This window comes from Acanthochromis polyacanthus, chromosome 21 (assembly GCF_021347895.1).
Source record: "Acanthochromis polyacanthus isolate Apoly-LR-REF ecotype Palm Island chromosome 21, KAUST_Apoly_ChrSc, whole genome shotgun sequence".
In the NCBI taxonomy this organism is placed as follows: Eukaryota; Metazoa; Chordata; class Actinopteri; family Pomacentridae; genus Acanthochromis; species Acanthochromis polyacanthus.
The window spans coordinates 24,177,043-24,194,684 of record NC_067133.1 but is presented as its reverse complement, the minus strand read 5'-3'; the positions used below and the strand labels follow the sequence as shown (position 1 = coordinate 24,194,684).

At 40.7% G+C, this 17,642-nt stretch overlaps 1 protein-coding gene across 1 annotated transcript; it reads left to right on the top strand.

Annotated features, from left to right (window-relative positions):
- Nucleotides 1–5,495: 5,495 nt before the first annotated feature.
- znf598 (zinc finger protein 598) lies at nucleotides 5,496–17,511 on the top strand. The gene is made up of 12 exons (XM_022214513.2): nucleotides 5,496–5,790; nucleotides 6,210–6,322; nucleotides 7,120–7,249; nucleotides 9,221–9,432; nucleotides 9,558–9,775; nucleotides 9,874–9,967; nucleotides 11,992–12,191; nucleotides 12,363–12,441; nucleotides 12,538–13,412; nucleotides 14,286–14,451; nucleotides 15,361–15,508; nucleotides 15,695–17,511. Exons 1-12 carry the CDS (start codon nucleotides 5,617–5,619, stop codon nucleotides 16,067–16,069), a joined length of 2,784 nt encoding a protein of 927 aa, XP_022070205.2. The 5' UTR covers nucleotides 5,496–5,616; the 3' UTR covers nucleotides 16,070–17,511.
- The last annotated feature ends 131 nt before the right edge of the window (nucleotides 17,512–17,642 follow it).

Genomic DNA, 17,642 nt, shown 5'->3' with positions numbered 1-17,642 from the left:
GTGTCCAACATAAACCTTTGTGTCTAATTATATCGATTTCAGTTCTTTGGGGGGGGGGGGTTCTGTAAAAATGTGTCTGGTTGTGTGGCAGCTGAGATCTGAATCTCAAATTAGATTCCTGGACTGTTTCCACCACAGTTGGCTTTTCCTCTGCACTCATATAAAAGTCCAGCTCAATGTTGATTTGTCTCTCTTGGTGCTGTCTTCAAATTCCCTGAAGAAACAAGGTAGTGGGTTAATGCATCACACATCTCTTTAGTTAAATATGCAGACAGTGGACCTTATTGGACGGTGCAAAAATAAAAAGAATCCTGACAGAGATTCACTGTTATCACAAGGTCATGAGTACAACATTCCTGTTACTTCTCAACGTTAGTGGCTTCCTGAAACCACTAACTTTAATATTCACGTATTTGATTTGAATATAGGTCATGGTTTTAGTAACAACACACAGACAAAAAACTATTTTAAACTTTTCAACACACTTAGGATAACCTGAACAAAACTGAACTGAGAGCAACCATTGAATGTGAATGCACACAAATACCAAGGGAATTGTTTCATGATGTGTGCTATTCCATCGCTTCGTGTTGTCGGCAGTGTCTGGACCAGAACAGACATCAATTTGAGAAGAGGCAGTGACAAAACAATAGAATGATGTTTGTAAATTCTTTTACATATTGAAAATTAAACGAATTATAATAAACACCTGGTTTACAATTATTTAAAGTGTGTATACATTTTTTAGGACAGCCTGTATATATATATATATATATATATACACACACACACACACACACAGTGGGTACAGAAATTATTCAGACCCCTTGAAATGTTTCACTCTGTGTCATTGCAGCCATTTGCCAAAAATCAAAAAAGTTCATTTTATTTCTCATTAATGTACACTCAGCACCTCATCTTGACAGAAAAAACAGAAAAGTAGAAATTTTTGCAAATTTATTAAAAAAGAAAAACTGAAATATCACATGGTCATAAGTATTCAGACCCTGTGCTCAGTATTGAGTAGAAGCACCCTTTTCAGCTAGTACAGCCATGAGTCTTCTTGGGAATGACGCAATAAGTTTTTCACACCTGGATTTGGGGATCCTCTGCCATTCTTCTTTGCAGATCCTCTCCAGTTCTGTCAGGTTGGATGGTGAACGTTGGTGGACAGACATTTTGAGGTCTCTCCAGAGATGCTGAATTGGATTTAGGTCAGGGCTGTGGCTGGGCCAGTCAAGAACGGTCACAGAGTTGTTCTGAAGCCACTCCTGTGTTATTTTAGCTGTGTGCTTAGGGTCATTGTCCTGTTGAAAGGTGAACCTTCGGCCCAGTCTGAGGTCCTGAGCACTCTGGAAGAGGTTTTCCTCCAGGATATCTCTGTACTTGGCCGCATTCATCCTTCCTTCAATTGCAACCAGTCGTCCTGTCCCTGCAGCTGAAAAACACCCCCACAACATGATGCTCCACCACCATGTTTCACTGTAGGAATTGTATTGGGCAGGTGATGAGCAGTGCCTGCTTTTCTCCACACATACCGCTTAGAATTAAAATAAACACCAAAAAGTTCAATCTTGGTCTCATCAAACCAGAGAATCTTATTTCTCGTAGTCTGGGAGTCCTTCATGTGTTTTTTGGCAAACTCTATGCGGGCTTTCATCTGTCTTGCACTGAGGAGAGGCTTCCATCGGACCACTCTGCCATAAAGCCCTGACTGGTGGAGGGCTGCAGTGATAGTTGACTTTGTGGAACTTTCTCCTATCTCCCGACTGCATCTCTGGAGCTCAGCCACAGTGATCTTTGGGTTCTTCTTTACCTCTCTCACCAAGGCTCTTCTCCCACCATTGCTCAGTTTGGCTGGACGGCCAGGTCTAGGAAGAGTTGTGGTCGTCCCAAACTTCTTCCATTTGAGGATTATGGAGGCCACCTGTGCTCTTAGGAACCTTGAGTGCTGCAGAAATTCTCTTGCAACCTTGGCCAGATCTGTGCCTTGCCACAATTCTGTCTCTGAGCTCCTTGGGCAGTTCCTTTGACCTCATGATTCTCATTTGCTCTGACATGCACTGTGAGCTGTAAGGTCTTATATAGACAGGTGTGTGCCTTTCCTAATCAAGTCCAATCAGTTTAATTAAACACAGCTGGACTCCAATAAAGAAGCAGAACCATCTCGAGGAGGATCAGAAGAAATGGACAGCATGTGAGTTAAATATGAATGTCGCTGCAAAAGGTCTGAATACTTCTGACCATGTGATATTTCAGTTTTTCTTTTTTAATAAATTTGCAAAAATTTCTACATTTCAGTTTTTTTCTGTCAAGATGGGGTGCTGAGTGTACATTAATGAGAAATAAAATGAACTTTTTTGATTTTGGCAAATGGCTGCAATGACACAGAGTGAAAAATTTCAAGGGGTCTGAATACTTTCCATACCCACTGTATATATATATATATATATATATATATATATATATGTGTGTGTGTGTGTGTGTGTGTGTGTGTGTGTGTGTGTGTGTGTGTGTGTGTGTGTGTGTGGTTTTTAATGGAATATCTGCGTAGGGGTACAGAAGCCCATTTCCAGCAACCATCACTCCTGTATTCTAATACTACATTCTGTTAGCTAATCGTGTTGAAAGGTTAATTGATGATTAGAAAACTCTTGTGTAATTGTGTTAGCACATGAATAAAAATGTGAAGTTTAATGAAAAACATGAAATTACCTGGCTGACCCAAACTTTTGAACAGTAGTGTACGATCACATGATATATTTTAGAAGAAAGAGAATACTAAGGCCTGATTCATACATCTGTTTCCAATTGTTGGATCATCTGAACAACTTCTGACATGAAGTCATAAGATAAGAAAAGATAAGATGAGATGAGATGAGATGAGATGAGATAAGATAAGATCCTTTATTGATCCCCAGAGGGGAAATTCAGGTATTGCAGCAGCACAGAGCAAGTACAAGGATACAAGGGTATTTACATTGAACATTGGGTTCAAGAATTACACATAGTTTTAGGACAAACCAAGTGTGACATATAATAAACAAAACAAAATGGGGAAACAATAAACAGCAAACAGTATGAGGTATTCACAATGTCAAAAAAGTGTCATCCAGGACAACTGAGCTGTGCAGTGAAGTAAAGTGACAGTGATATTAAAGTGACAATGCGAAGGGTAACAAGAGTTAAATACAGTAATAATCAACAGGAGTTATGTACAGTAGTTACAGGGGTGGTCAGTGCAGTGATGTACTGTGGCCTCCGCTGCTGTTTAAGAGTCTGATGACGGTGGGCACAAAGGAGCACCTGAAGCGCTCAGTTCTGCTTCTGGGTGGGATGATGCGCTGGCTGAACGAGCTGTCCATGTCCCACAGCTCCTCGTGGAGAGGGTGAGAGGGGTAATGTATACCATGTATACCATGTAAAGGTATACAGAGAAAAATGCTATTTCATGGAACTGCTAACAACACAAACATTTGAAATGTGACCTCAACAACATACTGCTTTCTGTAAACCATTGGAGGCCAAAAAGCTTGATATATTTACATTTTCAATGCTTAATAGGAGTATTTTCTCTTCGTTTATTAAATACTTGCTGCATCAGATAGCAGTAAGATCCATATGAATGTCTCCAAAAAGAAAGAGTTGATGTCTTTTATGAACACAGCACAGCAGCAACCTCATTAATTATTTCTACTTAAAAGTTGCCTCTGACATGGAGACAGGATTGGTTAGAATCTAACCGTAAATCAGAATCAGAATCAGAATAAATAACACTGTGTACTTTTTCTTCACCTCTGACAACTGAGCTGTCACACAGTTTCAGTTTACCAGTTAAGCCATTAGTTACACAGTTGAATCCTGAGCTCCGTCACAACTGCATATGATCCAGTTACTAAATTGAAAACATTTTTTGTCATATAAAGTTGTTTTAATTTTTTTTAAAAAATGTTTATTTATAATTAGGGATATATTGTCACTTGAAAGCAGTGACATTAATGTGTTTATGGATCCATTTAAGAGTCTCTAATCATTAAAGTAACTACCAAAAATATGGCAACAGATAGCCCAGTAACAATGAAAACACATTTTATTGTACCATAAGTTGCTGTCATTAGATAAATTATCATCACACATGGACACAATTTTAAACATTGAAATCATAAATGAACTATGGATGTTTAGCCTGTAGGTGGACTTTGATCCCTCAAATAGACCAGTACCTTTATTCCTGGGTGACTCTAAACCAGTCAATGAGTGTCAAACTCATTTTAGTTCTGGGGCCACATTCAGCCCAGTTTGATCTTAAGTGGGCCCAGACCAGTAAAGTCACAGCATATTAACCCACAACTAACGACAATTCCAAATATTTCCCTTTGTTCTAGTGCAAAATAGTTCATTCTGAAAATGTTCACATTTACTGAATTATCATTTTTACAAAACATTAGGAACAACGTGAAATTTTTCAAGAAAAATATGTACAATTTCAACAATATTATGCCTCAGTTTATCATTTACACATTACAACTTACAGATCACAACGTATCTACAAAGGCACAAAACATTTAGACATTTAGGTATCTGGAACCTAATGATGTAGTATTTTACTTTATGATCAAAAGGACAAAAGTCAGATAAAAATAGACAAAAAACTCCTACAAAAACAAGACAAAACAGTACAAAAATGAGAACAAAAAATGACAAAAGTGAGAAAAAACAACAAAAAAGTAGACAAATAAGAGAGACAAAAGAACACAAAATGACAAAAACGAGAATCGAAATGGCACAAACACAAGACAAACAAAAGCCAGACAAAAACTAAAACAAGGCAAATATTACAAAAACAGAATACGCAGAATGAGCGACATAGTACCTATTTTACTTTATGATCAAAACTACTTGTCAAGGTATACACATTATTTTAAATTTACAGTTTTACAAATTTACAATTTGCAGTTAATGTCTTCTCTGTAATTTTTGCATTCAACAAAGTCCTCCTGCGCTGGACTGGACCCTCTGGTGTCTCATGTTTGACACCCCTGCTCTAAACAGTGGTCACTGTAGTAAACAACTCACTCTAAAACCTGAAAACAAGGTGAATATATCAGTATGTGATCCCTTAACTCTCACACTGACATAGTTTTTAAATAACCTTAGTACAATAACCGCATTATTGCAATCCCTGAAATTCAGTGGACCCATGTGGCCACCAATATGAGACATTTCTATTCTCAAAATGTTACATATAAGCTTCTCTAACGTTGACCTATGTGTGGCTTGCACTCAAGGAATCTACCAGTAGCTACACACCTACTTTCTTGGCACGTGAATATTTTTCAAAGTACAGTACCTACTATCAGTACAGACACCGGTTACGTTCACACCACGGTCCACACGTGGAACACTCATGACCACCTGCGCAGATCGCACCTGTGTGATGGGAATAATCGCCCATGTGGTGAGTCCGTGTCGGTACATCCTCATGTTTTATACCTCGGAGCTCCGACAGTTACGTGACACGGCAGTGGCTCAGACTTTCATTATTACGTAAGCAACTTCAGTGGCTGTGGCTGTTCAAATACTATTAACGTTCATTATTTGTGCCTTTACGCCGACATGGATTCAACACCCACTAAAGAGGCCGAGAAGAACTGCGTCCTGTGCTGCCAAGAAGTCGACATCTTCGCCTTAGGGAAATGCGACCACCCGGTTTGTTACCGCTGCTCCACCAAGATGAGGGTGCTGTGCGACCAGAAGTACTGTGCCGTCTGCCGGGAGGAGCTCGACAAGGTGCGCGTTGCTCCGCTACTGTTGCCCGAGGATTGAGCCAGGTGGAGCTAGCTAGGCCGCAACGCCCCGGTAGTCATATTTTAGGGGGGATTAGCATACATTGTGTTAAGATATCTTAGTCGTAGTCATAATGAATTAGAAGTGTTGCTTGAAGAAAACAGACAGTGACGAACTTTGTCTACTCACTGCTTGACTACTTTTTACTCGCTACCATTAGCTTAGCTGAGCTAGCTGTCGTTAACGTTAGCAAGTCCCTGAGTGTAGATTAGCTTGTTAACTCTACCTCAAGTCAGGAAGAGTTAGATTCTAAATCTTGTACATCATTCATGTTTTACAGCCATTTACGTCGACTTTTCTCCCGAATCTGAGCGTTTCTGTGTCTGAGGTTGTTATGATCTGACTTGACATGTTGTTCTCAGGTGGTGTTTGTGAAAAAACTGGAGGCCTTTCAGACTCTGCCCTATCAGCAGTTCCCCTGTGAGAAGAAGCATGACATCTATTTCGGTGACGAGAAGATTTATGCCCAATACAGGTACTGGACGACTTTTTTTATGACTGTGTTGCCCGTTTATTGCTTTTGTGGAATCATTAAGGACAATAAAACTTCACTACTGCTAAACCTTCAAATAGGAGTTATTAAGAAGCCATAAACTCTTGCAATATATGTACTCAACCACGATTACAGTCACCAAGGCTGCAGCCCTTGTCATCACAGCAACCTGATTAATTACTTATGGTGGAAATGTATACAACAACCATGTACATAAATGAGAAGGCTGGTAAAGTCATTTAAGTTTCGTTTTCCATTCCAGTGGTGCTGTGTGCTTGTTTTCCCCACTTACTCTTCAGTATCCCACTTGTTAAAGATTCATGTTTATAGTAAAATTAGTGTGTAATGACCAATGAGATGGTTAAGGTAGCAAGTTTGTTTTATGTGCAAATCTGCTGATTAATTCAGCAAACAATAGTATGAAATGATTGATAAATTCAGAAAAGTCTTAAGTTTTATTTTCCTTTACAGTCATGCATCTTGTTGTCTTTCTGATTCACTTTCTGTTTCCTACTTTTTAAAGCTTAATGTTCATAATAAAGTAAGTGTGTGATGATCAGTGAGATGGTTCAGGGGGGCGAGTTTGTTTTATGTGCAAATCCTATGATTAAATCAACAAAAAAAGCCTTTATCTTAGCTATGAGTAAACTAAGCTGGAAAATAATGAATAAAATTGTTGTTTGATTGGTAGTATGTATATAACACAATTTACTGCCCTTAGTGATGTCTTTATTTACTTTGGCTGAAGCTGAAATTTCCTCTGGTGTATGTCTCACCAGGCATTTGCTCTTGGCAACGTGTCCGCGCTGTGCAGAGCCCAAAGTTTTCTCCAAATTTGAGGAGCTGGAACAGCACATGAGGAAACAGCATGAGCTGTTCAGCTGCAAACTCTGCACAAAGCATCTCAAGGTACGCTCATTCCTAACTGGTCCATCCAGGGGCTTAACAGTCACAGTAGCACATGATCGCTACACCACATATATACAGCAGGGCTTTCCATAAGATATGGAGTAGCCAGAGAATGGTGTCAGGAGGCAAATCTGGTGCCCTGTGGCACATCGTAATGCCACTGTTCCATTATTTATACCAATCTTGGTTATTGCACATTTTTATGTGTTTGACTTCCCCTGCACTGAAATATTGTAAAGGAGAATTAGGGGTCTTGTGTATTTTTGCCTGTAGAGTAAGTAAACAGTTGTTAACCTTTTGATGCACAACATGGGTCAAAAGTGACCCAAATCCAATGGAAAATGGCTAGTAAAGTGTTAGTATGGTAATCCAAACCATAAAATCCTTTGTAATAATCATTTGACCTGATTTATTTTTTTATTTAGTGACACAGTCACTATAGTATTTATCAATGTATGTCACCATGATGGTAAATGTATTGTTTTACTATAAACAGGAATGTATTATTATCCAAAAAAAAACTAAACACGGTTATTTTTAAAGATGTAGGCGTCTTTTTAATCCCATGTCTTATACAGCCTATGTATGGGTTTCAAATTAAGTGAGCGACAAAATTAACCTATTGTAATTAAAACATGTAAATCTACTTGATCACTGCAACTTCTAGCCATGTTCTGCTGGAAAAAGCACCATGTCAGTAAAGATGTTTCATTCATTTCTGTAAAGCTGTCAGTGGGCTTTATAATACTGACTGCACAATCAATTGTCTGCGGTCTGTGTGATTAATGCAGTTCTTAATGTGTTTTGTTATTCGTTATTTTGTGAATATTTATCAAACACTTAAGATAACTGTCTACTCCTTACTCAGCAGGACACAAACACAGGTTTATATAAAGCATGTGAGGCCTATACTGATACACAGACAGGCACATTTCTCGATCATCATGTTTGCATTATTTCAGAATGTAAAGTAGTGGGTGTAAGTGCACACCTCTAGCAAGTTACAACCAAAACATTGTTATTAGAATCAAAATGTAATACAATAATGTAGCTGTCTGCACTTCAGTGAGAGGTTGGCTGCTTGGCCAGAGACATACTTTGTGGAAAGGTGTCATATGCAGCCCTTGTAGCACAAGCAGTTCACTTCATGTGGCACCTGAGGGCATCAAAACATTGTGCTTGTCAGTGGTATTTTACTAAGCCATGACAAAAGTTCTTACACAGTACAATTCCATCTTGGAATATATTATATGCAGCAAAACCAAGCCCCTGTCTTCGTCCAATATTTAATTATGATGATAGTAGCTGTGATGCACTGAAAGAGAAATCCTCACACAACCGTTCCAGACAAGGAAAGGTTTTCTTCACATTGATATTTCAGTATTAAGAGCAAATATTGATACACTAATGGTTAAAAGTTTTAGAACATACACACATTTCCTTTTCTTTTTCAACAGTACAGTCAAATCCAGTGAATACGCTACAATGGAATAAGCTGGCAGGAGATAAAAACAAAATATTTAGGTCATCAAAAACAAAATAATCGCAAGTTCAGAGTTATAAAGAAAAAAACTAACTTTTTTTAAGGAACAAGTAACGGATTAACAACATACAGCTTTTCTCCAGCAGTTAAACATTTTTACATAATACATTTATTTATGGACAGATCTATCACATGAGACTGCCAGACAATCCAGGACATTGTTACACATACAAACAGAAAGTAGGACATATTTATTAGAAGTTACACATTTGAAAGAGCTTTTGTCTTGATGATGCTCGTTCTAAAAAACATTTTGTCTTCCAGGTGTTATTGATATTGAAAGCTGACTTTTCAGTACTCTGAAGCAAGCCAGATGCAAAGCAAACAGTGTTTATATTGTGACGAGGACTTCTGTTAGCCCATCCTTTAATAACAACAGTACAGGAAATCAAACTCATGTGGTGTCACCTTTTCACATCTCCCACCAGATCTTCTCCCATGAGCGGAAATGGTATAATCGAAAGGAACTGGCACGTCACAGAGCGCACGGAGACCCAGACGACACCAGTCACAGAGGACACCCACTGTGCAAATTCTGCGATGACCGTTACCTTGACAATGACGAGCTGCTTAAACACTTGCGCAGGGACCACTATTTCTGCCATTTCTGTGACGCAGACGGTTCACAGGAATACTACAGGTGTGGATAGTTGTTTATACGGTCCTTTTTGTTATTGCAGCATAATTTTTGTACTTGCTGCAAAGTTTTCTGTGTTCCATTAAACCAGATGATGACATTTTTCTTCCAACCCCTGCTGTCAACAGTGATTACCAGTATCTAAGTGAGCACTTCAGAGAGAGTCACTATCTGTGTGAGGAAGGTCGCTGTGCCACAGAACAGTTCACTCATGCATTCCGCACCGAGATTGACTACAAGGCCCACAAGGCTGCAGCACACAGTAAGAATAGAGCAGAGGCTCGACAGAACCGCCACATCGACCTGCAGTTTAACTACGCCCCGAGACAGCAGAGGAGAAATGAAGGTCAGTGCAGTTTCATGTTGCCATATCACTCAGATTACTGTTAATATAATTGTTGTTTCAAGGTAGGTAATGTGAATAAAACGTGTGTGTGTCCTTAGGTATGGTTTCAGGTGAGGACTATGAGGAGGTTCGTCACAATCGAGGTGGAAAGGGAAGGCCCCAGGGGGGACAGAAGAGTTGGAGATACTCCAGGTGAGTCAAAATAACTAGTAACATTATTATAATAATAAGTTAGACTTCATCCTACTCATTTTCAGGTGTTTTTTTTGGTTTTGTAGTTGGCTTGGTTGGTTTTGTTTTATTTGTCTTGTGTGTTTTACTTTCTCTTTAGTCTTTATGATTCTGTGGCATGTCTGAAGTAAATCGGATAAATAAATAAGATTGACCTGAAGGAAAATTATACTGTATTCCTTGTGTCAGAATTAGAAGTGTTGACTAAACGGAAATTTTTTGTTATATGGTACAGTTGCTTACACAAATGGAATAATAAGCCTCTCGCTGCAGAGACTGCCATGTAACCAATGCTATCACTAAGGATTGAACATGGAGGATACCTTATAGGTATCTGTGTGATTATGTCAAAACTCAATGCGCCACAAGCTTGTTCTGTTAATGTGTAGATTGCTTGTGTATGTGTATATGACATTAATGTGCATTTTTAATTAGGGATAGGGCCGATCCGATTCAGTGTCGGTATCGGGTTCCAATACCAGCGTAATTCACGGATCGGAAATTTCAGATCCAACCCGCGGACATTTCCGAGCTACATCTGTGCTTTAATGTTGTCTGCTGAAATGGCACGCTGAAGTGATTCCGGTTGCCCTGGTAGCTGGCTGCAAATTGTTTAATGAATTTCCTGAACGGAGGGGTGTCTCAATGAGACGCGGAGTAGCGAGACATGCCTCCATTCAGGAAAGCCATTCCACAGTTCCATTCCACACCGGCTCACAGGCGAACATCGAGCAGCACTGTGGCTAACCAACTTTTTATCACAACATGTCCACTGTGTAGAAATATTTTACACCAAAAAGCAAGACAGCAACGTGCAATGTTTGCAAAGCCGTTGTACCGAGAGGCGGAAGCTAGGTCGCGACCTACAATATAACGAACTAGGGCTGGACTCGTTGTGGTGGTATCCGAATAATAATTTTGAGATCCGAATACTTGGATCCCCCACCACCGCTGAGTAGCTGCTTTACTGTCAAGAAGCATTGGTGTATCTGAGTCTTGTGGACCCAGCCTTAAGTCTGACATCTGCCCGTATGTGTAAGCAGATGACAAAATGCCGAAACAGCGAGATATCCATGCAAATGCTATTGCTGTCGGACTGTGACGATGAGCACCTTGAGGAGCAAGATCAAAGTGTCAAGCGAGAGATGGAGCAGTACTTGGGGGACTCTACTAGAGTCCAGTCTGGCCCACTTGGATGGTGGAAACTAAATTGTGACCACTATCCTGAACTGGTGTTCCAGTTTAACTGGCGACCAGGTTAACTGGCGATAGCTGAAGTCTCCAGATGTTTTGTCCGCAGATTCGTCATGATCAGACCTGTCTATGCGTGGAACAAAGATACCAGAAAAAGAAGACCTCGCCGTAAAACGTCGGCATCGCTACTTAATAAAGTCTATATCCTTATGAATATAATTTACAGACGACAGTAAAAAGAAATGTGAGGGCCGAAATAAAAAACACATATTTTTCAAGTACGGTGAGAGGATTCGAAACCAAGTTATCTAGCAATAAAATTACGAGACCACCATCTTCCTCACTGTGCTCCCGATCAGCTCGACAAGCATCCCGCTTCATCCACATAGATCTTTGTCATTCAACCACCTGGTGATTGTTCAGGAAACGTGCCCATGTCAATTGGAGATAGTCACTACTTAGCACAGGTTGCCTGGTTAAGAACAAGTCAGAAAACTATTTATTGGGGGGCGGGGGGTGACGACGACGAATATTCAGATGTCAAAATTAATATATGGATACCACCGTCACGACCGAATATTCGGGTCCAGCTCTAGAAAAAATGTGGATCGGTGCATCCCTAGTTTTAGTACCGAAATGTAGCATTTGGCGGTCTATGAAGGCTTGTTGCTGTTTAAAAGGTAATCAATTTAAGTAGCAGACAAAATCTATTCTATCCTTATTTGTGGTTCTTTTTTGTCATACTGTCAGTTTCTTCTTGCTTTTGACTGTTTGTCTGCTTGACCATGCAGAGAAGAAGAGGACAGGCAGATGGAAGCTGCTATGAGGGCGTCTATTGCGATGCGTAGACAAGAGGAGAGAGGAGCAGTGCAGGAGAGGAGCGCTCCCAAACACTGTAGAGAGGAGAGGACAGAGAGAACAGAACCAGAAGAGCCCAGACACCGAACAGGACATGTTAAACCAGCAAGCAAACCAGTAAACAAACCTCCAGGTAAATAACTCGTTAATGTGTTGCCAGATATCATGCATGTGTTGTATTTTTGTTTGTTTTACATGTTTTGTTACACAGCTTTATTGCATCATTAATTCCAGTAATTTGGCAATATGGATATAAAAGAGATCATAATCAGTTCCAATGCTTTTATTGTCACCTCTTTAACAGTAAGAACTATGAAGAGCACTAATCCAGGGGACGAAGAGGATGACTTCCCAGCTTTAGGAGCCACAGCTGCTGCACCCATGTAAGCTTCAGCACGTGGTACAAGCACAAGTTGTCACCATATAGTCTGGTGTGTGCAGAAATGTTTGATTTTTTTTTTTTTTTTATCCCCCTCCAGTGTAAAGTCAGCTCCTGTGGTGGCTACAGCAGTACATACAGCACTAAAAGAAGATGACTTCCCCAGCCTCTCAACTGCAGCGGTTTCATCACCCATGACCCCGGCTTACTCTGCCCAACCCAGGAAGACTTCTTCTTTTCAAGAGGAGGATTTCCCTGCTCTTGTCTCCAAAATCCGGCCCCTCAAACCTACAGCAGGAGCTAGCTCTGCTTGGTCCAACCATACTGCTGTAGCTAAACCCACCGCTCATCCTCCTCCTTCCTCCAGATCTGCCCCTCCTCTATCATCCTCTGGCCCTCAGCTCTTGTCCTCCTCAACCTCGTCATCTTCACGGAGGAAAAAGAAAGTAGGGGACAATGGAAAAGCAGCGTCTAGTCACTCTCCTGCTCTTTCTGATGATGAGAGCGGAGGAATGACGCAGCAGGAGTTCCGGTCGGTGCCCACCATGTTGGATATCTCTTCTCTGCTCACTGTTAAAGGAGGTAACAGCAAAGCTTCCACTGTGCCCTCCAGCTCTTCAAATCCAACCCCCAACACTGATCTGTCTACCTCTAAAGCCAACAAGAAGAAAAAACAGAAAAACACCACTGCACCCTCTACATCTGTGTCTACGGTGTCAGGGACCTCAACAACTGCAAATACAATCTCAGTGGAAACGGCAGCACAAAAGGAAAATGTCCCAGAGAAAACTTTGAACAAACCGCTTTCCAATTCCGTCTCAGCAGCACTGCCAAGCGGATTGGCTAATGGCTACCCCGAGAAATCACCTCCTGTTAGCAAAGCTACAGCTGTGGTAACCCCTAGTCCCATCGCAGAACCCAGTCTTGAACCAGAGGAGGAATTCCCTGCACTCATGACCAAGAAACCACCACCAGGTACAGCACAGCATGACTTTTCCTCTATTCTTTCAAGCTCATTTCTTTTCTCCTTGTAACTGGTTTTGTATACTGTAATGCTATTAATCTCAGGCATAGTATACTGTCATTTTTGGCAACATAATTCACAATAAGTTGACATCCAAGCAAGAACAATGAGGGCTTCCTCACAAATAGTCCTTGTACAGCAGGCACAAAGAATTAAAGCTGAATGTGCAACTGCTTTAATGGCTTATAGATATTACAGCAAGCAAAAAAACACTTTCTGGAAGTCATTTGGAAGCCTTTCAAGTTGCCTCTCAAAATCTTTAGTCAATAAGTATGAAAGAAAGTTGGGAGGCTCCATAGCTAATCTCACTTTCCCGCTATGTGGCTGTTTTTGAAAGGTATTGCTCCATCAATATTGCATTTTGGAGAGGTCTGTGATTTCTTTATATACAGCTGACTGGCATACAGACAGGCAGCATAGTACAAAGTAGTAAACCCAGTTTCTCCCACCGTCCTCTGTGAAGTTACAGACACTGTATTCAGAACAGTCTGTGGCTTAGTGGTGTAAACACAAGATGTGAAAAACTTTGATGCATGGGGGGAAAAACAGTATGGTGTTGCTAATAAATTGTGGACAATAGTTTAGCAGTCAAACTATGCAGTGTGAAAATTTTGAAGAAGCTGGAATTGCAGCTGTGGCACACCGGGGTGATAAAATATCTCACTTTGTGGTGCTTACATAATAATTGCCATTTTGTTTGCCTAAGCACAACAGATGTGATATTGTTGGCTTTATCAGGCCCACAGACCTCTTTTTCAGAATTACTAGTGCCTTTTCAAGTTTACTGCTGATTTGGGAGGTTTCAAACTTTGTTTCTCTCTCAGGCTTCAAGACCTCTTTCCCACTGAAGGCCTCAACTTCTGCCCCATCCTCCACAATGCCCCCTCCTCCACCGGGTCTGGGGATCTCTGCCCCTAAGCCTCCACCAGGATTCACAGGGATCCCTCTCAACAGCAATGTGGTGGAGCCTTCACCTTCTGCAGTCAACCCGTGAGCAGATCTCACTTTTCATACAGTATATGTCGGGCTAGGCGATCTGACTAGAAGTTCATATGATAAAATACAATCACTGAATCCAATTAATTCTGAAAGTTATAACTGGGGGTGGTGGTTTGTATTTCCACTTCTTGATGCTTGCTCAGTTTCTGTCCTGTACGGCTGGCTGGATAATCAGTATTAATTGCTACAGAACTCCAAAGAGAAGAGAGTCCCCATTTGATGTTTAGCTTCTTGACAGGAGAAAGAATCCGGAGTGGTTGCTTGCTGATACATTGCTGTGGTAGTTTGTAAAATTAGCCCACAAAGAAAGGGAACATGAAAACTACATCCTCTGAAGTTGCAGCATTTCGGAATAAACATCTGACAATATCCAGATGTCAGTAAACTGCTACTTTCAAATGCATAGGCCAAACTAACCCCATTCAAACAAGCTTTAGACACAATGACAGCACTATACTGTACATCAGGCCAAATTAATTAATAAGCTTGCCAGTGTATGAAGAGAACACAGTTTAACCAAAAATAAACGCGAACACACGGCGAAGAAACCTTACACTGTCTCTGACCTATGCATATGCTGCATAAAGAATCTATCAGCAGATTAGGCAGAATGCTGACAAGGTACCGAAGACAGAGCTCACATAATTACATCATGCACCTCAGGTAAGCAGTAATTATGTGTGTTCACAGACCATACAGTTTCTTAATTGAAGAATTCAAAACATACTACAACACTACTTCCAGGTTACTGGTCCACTTGCTGCTATTCTTCATCCACCATGCTGTTATAAAAATGAGATCATGCTTCAAAGTAGATTAAAGATCATGAGGTCTAATTTAGTTGTTTTCCTTGTCTAATAGTCACTGTTGGTGTTTATATATGTATGTATTCCTTTTCAGCCCCCCCAAGGTGTGGAGTAGTGGTTACCTGGTGCCAGATGATTTCCACCAGAGGAACCTGGACCTAATCCAGTCCATCAGAAAGTACCTCCACGATGACGAGTCAAAGTTCAACCAGTTCAAAAACTACTCTGCCCAGTTCAGACAGGTACTCGCCACAGAGGCTAAATGTTGTGTTGAGCTGAGTGCTCTTTCCTCTTGTACATCAATAAGTGGAACAGCTGCAACTGTGTTCTGTGTTATTTAAATGCTTGAGTACAATACAGAAGAAATGTTGCTAGCATGACACTCTTACTGCTCACTTACTTTGTTCATCCTCACTCTTTCTTTCCAGGGTGTGATATCAGCAGCCCACTACCACCGCAGCTGCAAGGATCTTCTCGGTGATGATTTTAACCGCATCTTCAACGAGCTGCTGGTACTCTTACCAGACACTGGCAAGCAGCAGGAGCTCCTGACTGCTCATGGAGACTGTAAGGCACGAGAGAAGCAGTCTGGGGCTGGAGGAGGAAAGAAAAACAAGAACAAGAAGAACGCCTGGCAGACGCCTGCTACAGTTGCGAACGCAGTAGCTGAGCTGGACTGCCAGATCTGCCCCACTTGCAGACAGGTACTGGCCCCCAAAGATTTCAACTCTCACAAAACCATGCACATCGGCGAGAGCGAGGAGTTCCCTTCCTTGCAGTCAATTAGTCGTATCATCAGCTAGCCCCCCTCACTCTTCCTCTGCTCGATTGGCCATTTTGGGGCAAATCTTCAGTTGCCCCTGCAGTTTGGTCAAAGCCCTGCAGCACCCAGTGGGGGGGAACAGCTGCCTGTTTCCTGATTGAACTCATCCCAGAGGAGTCTGAGGCCTATATCCCATAACACAGGAAGGTGATTTATGGTGTTAGTAATTTCGAAGGAGGATTATATTGATAGGCTTGTGTGAATGGTTTTACAGTTTAGACACGCAGGGTCGCTTCAGCTTAACTCTTCTTTCAACTCATATCCTTTGAGGACGTCTCCAGCTGGCACTGGCAACATCTAATTAGAGTTCCCAATTTATTTAATGAAAGTGGAGAGTCAAGCTGAGGATTTACTTGAAGAATGCATTGCTTCCTAACACAGATATTACCTTGATTTTGCATTTCTACCTTGCTTTGGGCATTCACTTTATCAGAAGATCACACATTGTCTTGTTAACATCAAAGTTAATAAAGAATGCATGATTCTCCAGCGGTGCTGCTTGCTTAAAAAACAAAATAAACACATTCAGTTCAAATATTTAGCACCATTATTTATTTAAGGCTAGCTCTTTAATCACTCTTAATTGTGCATTGCCTCATGCGGAGGAAGGCCTGGTAACATCTGAGTGAATGGATTGTCTGAGGCTTTATGTAGGAGGATAGTGACAGAAAGTAAGCTGCTGCTGAAATTAGAACAAGTTTTGTTTCACAGTTTGGATGTTTTTCAATAACTAGTTCTCCTTTATTCCGTTCACATCACTCATCAGTAGATTTGGTTTGCTGATTGATGGACTGGTTAATCAGGGCTGTACTGTTGCACAAGGGTTCAAATGGACAATAAAACAACGATGAGACTGTCTTCTCGTGTTATGTTTAATATTTATAACCTTTAAGGATCAGTGTCAAGGGTAGCTGTGTAAGTAAAGATTTAGTCCTAACTAAGAAAATTGAAGGCCTTGTTTATTCTGTTTGTTCGAGGTGACTGGTTACATCTCACAAAAATCAGTTCATAGTCTCTCTCAGGACCCTTAGCTTGCACTGCGGCCCACCTGGGTGTCTGTCTGTCCTGTGTTGCGTGCCTGAGTCAGTGTGTTTGTATACAGAGTCGGTCTATACATCATACAGCAGCTTACGCTATTTTGTGTTGGCCTTCAATAAAGCTGTTTCTGTCGGCACTGCACGTCCCCTATCTCTGGTTTGTGGGCACATATTTTGTACTTCTTACAGCACTTTTACATCTTCATTACAAATATAGTGATTGAGAAGTAATTCAAATTCAGCTCATAATTTGTTTTTTTCTTGTCCGTCAATGATTGTAGTCCATAACTTGTAAATGTCATTCCAAGTCTGGTTAAACATTTTATGTGATTTAAACCTGCAATAAAAGATTTGTGGCCCCTTGAGGTGCTAAACACAAGACTCACATGAAACGTCAAAAACTTGCTCATTTACACATCCAGCAGTTATGGTATAAAAAAAATAAAATCTGAATTTTAGAATTAGTGAGTGTAAGTCACTCTATTTTAGTTATGTTTTTGATCTTTACCAACTCCA